This window comes from Sinocyclocheilus anshuiensis, unplaced genomic scaffold (assembly GCF_001515605.1).
Source record: "Sinocyclocheilus anshuiensis isolate Anshui unplaced genomic scaffold, SAMN03320099.WGS_v1.1 scaffold1826, whole genome shotgun sequence".
Lineage (NCBI taxonomy): Eukaryota > Metazoa > Chordata > Actinopteri > Cypriniformes > Cyprinidae > Sinocyclocheilus > Sinocyclocheilus anshuiensis.
The window spans coordinates 440,102-448,145 of record NW_015542582.1 but is presented as its reverse complement, the minus strand read 5'-3'; the positions used below and the strand labels follow the sequence as shown (position 1 = coordinate 448,145).

Here is an 8,044-nt window from a genome sequence, read left to right as displayed (position 1 = left end):
ATGAATTAATTAATTATATGAATGTACCTCTGAAGGTTCTGACTGTCTTCAGAAATGATTCGATGGCATTTTGTTTTCATCTTCGCTCCATGTAATACCTAAAGGAAGTGTTCTTAATCACAATACTGCTTTGTCCACGGCGGTTACGGGAAACAGCTGTAATTCAGCTTTTCCATGAGCGCCACCTGCTGTCAGTGAGTGGATTTACAGAGACTTATATTTACATTCAGCTTGCTTGCAGTTTCTGTCTGGCCAAAAACGGACCGAATTTGCATGCCCTGCTGTAAATTTTGACCGGTTGATGAAAAACAAGCGTATGTGGATTCTACACATTTATACAATTCAGATAAGTTATCAAGAATTATTTATGGAGCAGATAAAATACATATCATAATTTATTAATCAATTATCATTTTGACATATCTTTTCTTTATTTAAGACTGAAATGTGAGATTTACCTTTTTATGAAACTTTTTCAAAGCTTTATTTGAACATTTACATTAGATATTTCAACATGCTATTAAACTGTTGTCAGTCAAGTTGTCATTTAAAATCCGAACATCATTGGTAATGTTATTGTTTTAGTGATTATGCAAACAAAAAGTCATTTTATTTGTTGTTTGTTGATTTTTAAATATAAAACTTGGTGAAGTGATTTATGTGTTAACTCATTTTAACAATACCCTGATAATACTGATAACCGTGATAATTTTGGTCACTATAATCGTAATGAGAAATTTTCATACCGTTACATCCCTACTAGCATATCTCAGAGGTGTGCGCGCTGCGCATACGTCATACGCCGGCACGGCTTCCGCGTAGTAAAGATAACGAAAGTGAGAGAAAAGTGTTTATTACGTTTGAAATATGGATATTTTTCTTACAAAAACACATGGATTCGTTACAGGAGGCCTTTATTCATCCCCCGTTTTATTATGGATGAGCGCGCTTTATTTGACGACTTGTGGACTGTTCAACTGCAACACCCGCTGACTGCAATGATAGAGCTTGGAATGGCCAGGACAATTTTTAATATAACTCCGACTGGATTCGTCTGAAAGAAGAAAGTCATATACACCTAGGATGCTTCGAGGGTGAGTAAAACAGAGTCTAATTTTCATTTTTGGGTGAACTAACCCTTTAAGCTTATATATAAAGCATAGGTATAAGTATACATTATAAAAACGCAAACATGTCAAGGTAGTTGACGTCAGTTACAAGCCCAGAATTTCTTTAGTCTATCATACATAATAAAAGCATACTGGAAAAAGGGGACGGAGCTTCACCGCTCACCTGTCTCTGAGACATGCTCCTTTTGGTCCTTCTTCCGGGAGCCTCTCTTTTCCCCTCCTTTCTTTATGACCTCACTAGCAGTGGCCTGAATTCAAAGGAAAGGTTATCAAAAGTGAAGTACTTTGTGCACTTTATGTGTTTCAAATATAAATGCGTTTGCAATGGCTTCACCGTTTGGGGGCTTGTTCCCAGTGAGGGGAAGTTGTGCTCGTCTTTGTGCAGAATCTCCAAAATGGCGCTTTCCTCTTTCTCCTCTGGAAGCACACACACAGGACTGCTGCGCTGATCGGACCGTCTGAACTTGTTTCTTGTGTCATCTGGGGTGGCCTGCGGAGGCCAGGAGTGCTGCTTATGCACACGGCCGCTGGGTGCCGACTGAGACGGCGTTTTGTTTGACCTCCGACTTCCTCTGCTCTCCCATTCTGCATAAAGAATCCGATGCGAACACTGAGCGTGTGTGAGTTTACATCAGTCGAATGTGTTTTTGATTTGGAAAGAACGTACCAGAGGACGTCTGTGTGCTGTTGTTTGGTGCAGCATGTCTTTTGCCCTTTTCTGCCACTGGCTGCCATGACTGAGTCTCTTCAGATGGAAGACGCAAACTCAACAACGGCACAGTTTCTCTAAACACACAAGCAAGAGTGTTAGATGTAGTATCAATTACATACTGCATATTTTAATATGTTAAATAAATGAATTAGGCCATACTGCCATTCCTTGCATACAGAAAATTAACATACTATGCGCAGTATACATACTGCATACCACTTTTTAAAAAATAGTAGCTGGTGGAGTTTATGAAAACACCTACACATATGAACAAACACATAAAAACACATACTGCTTGTTGAGTTCCCCAATAAACACAGTGACTGGGCCATTGTCAGGACTGACTTCCTGAACGTAAGCATTATAAAAGCGATTATTCAGCTGCACCTGAGAAAGATCGACAAGAGAACAAAATCAAGACAGTTAGATAATAATACATTTCATTTGGATAGTACTTTTCAGTAGCTCAAACTGAACAAAAATATAAAAAATAAAAAAAATCACAAATATATATAGCACAATATTGTAAGTGTCAAATTAATGAAAAATGGCAATAAATAATAAATACTTTTCAGTAGCTCAAACTGAACAAAAATATAAAAAATAAAAAAAATCACAAATATATATAGCACAATATTGTAAGTGTCAAATTAATGAAAAATGGCAATAAATAATTTAAAAAAAAAAGATTAATAACAGACTACCGTTCAAAAGTTTGTGGTTGAAAGAGCCCAAATTTTTGAACGGTGTTGTACCTGTATTAATCAAATGCAACTTTTTAATAAAGTCTTCAAATGCTTAAAAATGTAAAAATGTCAGCACATACTGCTAACCTTGCACTTATCTCCGACAGAATACTGCATTCCTACAGCCATGCAGAAATCCCGCTGCTGCTGAACTAAATACACACATAGTTATTAAAAAATATTTTTCAAACAAAATATGAACTACATTTCCAAAGAGTAACAAAAAAGGAGATGAAGTACGTCGTTTAGAACGGAGCCACACGTCATACTCCACATTCCTGTAGAGGGCGGGGTTTAGGGACCTCTGCGCCTTAGTGGAGAGAAGGTCACGCCCCCTTCCTCGAGATTGGCCCCTCCCACGACCCTGAAGTGCAGAGATAGTTTTGTTACCACAATATATCAGAGTATCATTACAAAAAACAGAAACAATGTGATTTCAATCTTCAAGAAAGAGAGATATAAATAGAGAGAGAAAACTACCCTCTGCGGCGGTCTGGAAGGCTTTTCTCTGGCTTCACTCGACCTGGAAAGACCAAAATATTGAATTACATTAAAGTCATACATAGCAGAATTCAAAAGGAATAGTACTGAAAATTTGCTGAAAATTTACTCACTCTGAGAAATGTAGCATTGCATCGCTTGCTCACCAATGGATCCTCTGCAGTGAATGGGTGCCGTCAGAATGAGTGTCCAAACAGCTGATAAAAACATCACAATAATCCACACATAACTCCATTCCATCAGTTAACATCTGGAGAAGCCAAAAGCTGCGTGTTTGTAAGAAACAATTCCACCATTAAGATGTTTAGAACTTCAAAATGTTGGTTCTCAGTAAAATATCCATAATATTGCTATTTCCAGTGAAAAACGCATTTAGTCTGAATCAGGAGAGAAATCTGCACAGATTAAACACTGTTTACAAGCCAAAACAGCTCTGAACAAATATGTGTCTGGATTTTGATGTGAGAGACAACAGGAGATGCACTTTTTCTCTGGAAGGAAGCATTATTAATGGATTATGGACTCGTATTTTGCCCAGAAGTGATGGTTTAAAGTTAAAACATATTAATGATGGATTTGTTTCTTTTGGCTTCTCAACTTGTTAACTGATGGACTGGAGTGGTGTGTGGTTTATTGTGATGTTTTTATCAGCTGTTTGGACTCTCATTCTGACGGCACCCATTCACTGCAGAGGATCCATTGCTGACAAAGTGATGCAATGCTACATTTCTCCAAATCTGATGAAGAAACAAACTCATCTACATCTTGGATGGCCTGAGGGTGAGTACATTTCCAGCAAATTCTGTATATTTGGGTGAACTATTTCTTTAATCAAGGGCAGGCAGGATTTGATTTTATCTATGAGGATTGACTAGACCACAAAACAGGATATAACATTGCACTAATGATACTATGAGAGAAAATGACTCGTGCAAACATGCAAATCCATACCAGAACTCATCTTCCTCCAGATCAGACTCTTCACTGCTCTTGCATTCCTCCGAATCCAGTTTATCTCGTCCTTTCCCTCCCTTCATACACGAACCTAAAACACTGCGTTCGGCGCCACACACTCGATCATACAGCAGCTCATACAGGATCGCTAGAGATGGAGAGACAGTTTCGTGTAATTCTGATATTGAAAGTATACAGCAGCATTATATCTTTAAATAACGGAGAAGCACTCACATTGACACACGGCAGCACTTTTCTCAAAAGATTGTGGGTAAACGTTGTCATAATGGTTTCCGTTGAGGAAGCACAGTCGTACCTGACAGAGAAATCGTGTTATGGAAATGAACTGATTTACATTTGAAAATATAAAGACTAAAAATCTTGCATGAAAGCATGTCTGCACCTTTTTAGTGAAGCCATTCTCTGTGATGTTAACAGGGGGCTGATCAGTCTCCTGGAAAATAACAAAATCATGCCTGGAAGAAAGAATTATTACACCATCAGAAATCACTGGTAACAAACTGGTAATATAAAACACACTTTACCACGTGAAGCCAGGCTTTTATTTCACATGTAGTCTAGGGCTGTCAAAAAAAATTCGAATTTCGAATATTCGTCAAATAAAAAAAAATACAAAAAAATCCACATTCGAATGCAAAAACGTTGCATTCGAATTTTAGGTCTGCATCAGCCGTCAGGCAGCCTATCAGTGGCGCACGAGATGCGATGACGATGTACGTGTCATTGATTGCATTTGAATGCTTTTGTTAGCCTATCCAGTTGAACCCACTAGATGCGGCGCTGCTACGTTGTTCATTCAATATATTGTGGAAAACGAGCGCATCAGTGTGGAGAAGATGTTGTTTACGTCAAAACTGAAACCAAGCCGTTCACACAGAACGCATATTTATCACATTTTCTAGAGGGACATCTATCAGCGTTGCACTCGCGTCTCGCACAAGAGAGCGGCATGTTTAAAAGCCATGTAAAATGAATGTAAGTTCAACTTTTAAAAAGCATGTCTAAAGACGTTATGGCGGTTTTTCCCATCCCACTGCATCTCATGTTTTTAAATGAAGAATGTAGCCTACTCTTTGTGATCGGTTTTCGGTCCTTTGTATTAAACTATACATACATGCATGGTGCGGGGTTTTTCTTCTAATTGTTTAAGCAACTTTATTCATTAAATATGGTTTATAAACATTATTTTAAACATCATGCACTTTTTTTCAAAGATAGTCATGTTATTTTATTATGCTTTGAAGAAACGTGCATAATATTTTGCTCGATGCGCCCTCTTGTGGCCTCAGGAGAGAAGCATAAAGCTTTTTTCCCCCTAACAGAAATAATGCCTTTTAAATTCGAATATAATTCGAATTTTTATCATATTTAAGTAGAAAATTCGAATTTTGTTTTTCAGTCATTTTGACAGCCCTAATGTAGTCTGATATAGTGAGAATATGGGGGGGAAAAACGGCTCAGTTTTATTCAGATGCCCAAACTGAGTAATATCACTCGTCACTCTATATCTCTAATAATGTGTCTTAGTAAGATGAGATTTAAATGATCCAAACATATAATGTAATGCAACCCAATTAAGATTGAGAGATGAAGAAATAAAAAAGATTGAGATGAAAGATTGTATCATGCATTGATAATCTTGTTGATGATATGATGTATTTGCACTTCACAATTTACAATGTAATCACTTTCCCCTCAGGAACTGATTGCATGACAAATTCGAATGAGATGTTTTTTTACTGCCAATAAATACCACTTGTGATCGAATTTATGTAAGTGAACATAATGCACAACTGGCCACAGCTTTTCAAAAATCAGTAACGACCGACAATAAAGCTACTTCATGAAGGCCGGCCATAAAATCACTGTCCGAGTAATCGAAGTGTAATAGCAGACAAGACTGCAAATGCATGAAACATTATCACAGTTCATACCTCAAAATATGCAGTTAAAATAGATAAATAAATGTAATATTCTCACTTATAGAGCTCAGCCAAAGCTGTGATCTCCACCTGTCCAACCCAGCTCTAAACGGATGGAGGAATATAAGAAAGAAAAACAGAAAGTGTTTAGAAAATATTTACATTTTAATATTAAAATAGTGTGCAATCACAACCAAGCCAGAACTGAAAATGATGTTTTAATGAGAAATTGAAGTTTATCTGTGTTCAAGCTAAAGCATGTTGGATGAGCGCGTCTGCATTAATGTACAATGTTTTATTTATTCCATTTGTTACCTGAGGATCCTGTAAATTCTCCATGTATTTCTCAAAATTGCCTTCAATAAACTACCACAGAGAAAAAACAAAGAAGCTTTAATACACTTGTCATATATGCTTGCATGTGAATGCATGTATGCAAAATATGAATATATATGAATGTAAAATGCATTTCATGTCGTCTCACCAGCTCATAGTTAGATCTGTTCTGTCTCAGATAATTAACACAGGCCGCGCGCACTTCTGTGTGTAAAGCCTGACAGTTCAACACCTGTCAATCAAACACACACCTGTCAGTCTGTGCGCTTTATATGTGCTATGAAATTATTTATAAACATAATGAAACATGTCATGAGATGTCGGTCTGAGTCAGACACATTCAACGCATTACACTCCATAATTCAGCCGTCATAATCTGGAAAAACAGGTTGATCAAAACACAAACTACTGAAGTCATTCAAGTTTTAAATGCAGACTTCATGAGTTATGATTCAGCAATACTTAACCGTTTAATACTAATGTTAAAAATAAATAGATTTTTTTTTATATATATCGAGAGAGATTCAAGTCATTATTAACATTAATATTCATTCAAATGTATTTTGAATTCAAATTCATATCCAAAGTCAGTCGAACAGATTATCTATATCCTATAAATCTAAAAACAAAACTCTTGAAACTGCAGAACTCAATATATGAATGAATATATGCTGAATATTTCATATATAAAAAACACTGATCTCACGTGATTTGATACTCAAACACCGTCTCAAAACAAAGAAATTAGTAATTATTACGAAGCATCTGATCAGGTATTAATGATCATTAAACAATTTACGAACCTGCATAATATCTTATTAAAACTAATGTTTTAATAATATTACCAATTCATATCACACATTAAGTCAAATCAATACGACAATCGATAAAACCTAACCAAAACTTAATGATTACAGTTTATATATTTCCTTCATACAGATTAAATAAAGCTTCATTGTGCTTTGTGTGGAAATAAACAACAACTGTAGTGCATGTTAGCTGCTAGTATGCTAAAGCTAATTAGCGTCAGACAAACTAAAAAGTGATTTTGGCAAACCGTAGAAGCTTACAATCCGTAACATTTAGATCACAAGTGAGGGAAAAAAACGGGACAATAATTTTATTGCGGTGACATTTTAGATTTAACGTTAATCACGCGATGCGACACGAAGGCGGTTAAGGAAGTTTTAGATGTTTAAATAAACATTAAAATCGTGACATTTATTTGGGATTATAAAGATCAGGATCAGTCTGACCTGTTCTGCCACGGCCCTGAACAGACATGACCCATCTTTGGCGATCTTTTTGCGGTAAAAGCCCAGCGAGCGCAGGTACTCATTCATGCGGCTCTCATGCGTCCTGTCGGCGGCCAGCTGCTGCTGCGCGTCTGCCGGTGCCTCCCGGAGCTCCATGATGATCCGCTCCCAACGATACAATCCCGATATAAATCACACTATATCTGCAGACAGAGTTTCCTTACCATCCCTGCACTCCAGTCTCTCTTCATGAAGGCTCCCGAGGGACTGGATTTACTGGATTCGCTTTTGTTTTAGTGCAAATTAAAGTCGAAACTCCAGTTCAGACAATCGCTTCCACCAACATATGCGTCCAGTGCTGCAATATTAGCTCCCAAGTTACCACCAGGGCGTAAAGCGGGTAAATGTGTAGTTTTCTAAAGGCATTAGGACACAATTGAGAAAATAAAAGGGACCGACGCTGGGA

At 37.1% G+C, this 8,044-nt stretch overlaps 1 protein-coding gene across 3 annotated transcripts in view; it reads right to left on the bottom strand.

Moving 5' to 3' along the window:
* The window catches only part of LOC107694425 (OTU domain-containing protein 4-like), a 15,964-nt gene extending 7,920 nt beyond the window's left edge, over nt 1-8,044 (bottom strand). The window contains exons 1-14 of one of the 3 annotated variants that reach the window (XM_016494114.1): nt 7,579-8,044; nt 6,471-6,554; nt 6,302-6,352; nt 6,045-6,091; nt 4,447-4,519; nt 4,278-4,359; nt 4,041-4,191; nt 3,069-3,111; nt 2,829-2,952; nt 2,676-2,740; nt 2,135-2,229; nt 1,798-1,916; nt 1,465-1,715; nt 1,294-1,378 (exon numbers count right to left, since the gene is read on the bottom strand). In XM_016494114.1, coding sequence (XP_016349600.1) covers nt 1,294-1,378; nt 1,465-1,715; nt 1,798-1,916; nt 2,135-2,229; nt 2,676-2,740; nt 2,829-2,952; nt 3,069-3,111; nt 4,041-4,191; nt 4,278-4,359; nt 4,447-4,519; nt 6,045-6,091; nt 6,302-6,352; nt 6,471-6,554; nt 7,579-7,734 — 1,426 coding nt within the window. In that variant the 5' untranslated portion in view covers nt 7,735-8,044. The remainder of the gene's footprint in view (nt 1-1,293; nt 1,379-1,464; nt 1,716-1,797; nt 1,917-2,134; nt 2,230-2,675; nt 2,741-2,828; nt 2,953-3,068; nt 3,112-4,040; nt 4,192-4,277; nt 4,360-4,446; nt 4,520-6,044; nt 6,092-6,301; nt 6,353-6,470; nt 6,555-7,578) is intronic. The other 2 variants (XM_016494117.1, XM_016494116.1) reach the window with 2 other exon arrangements.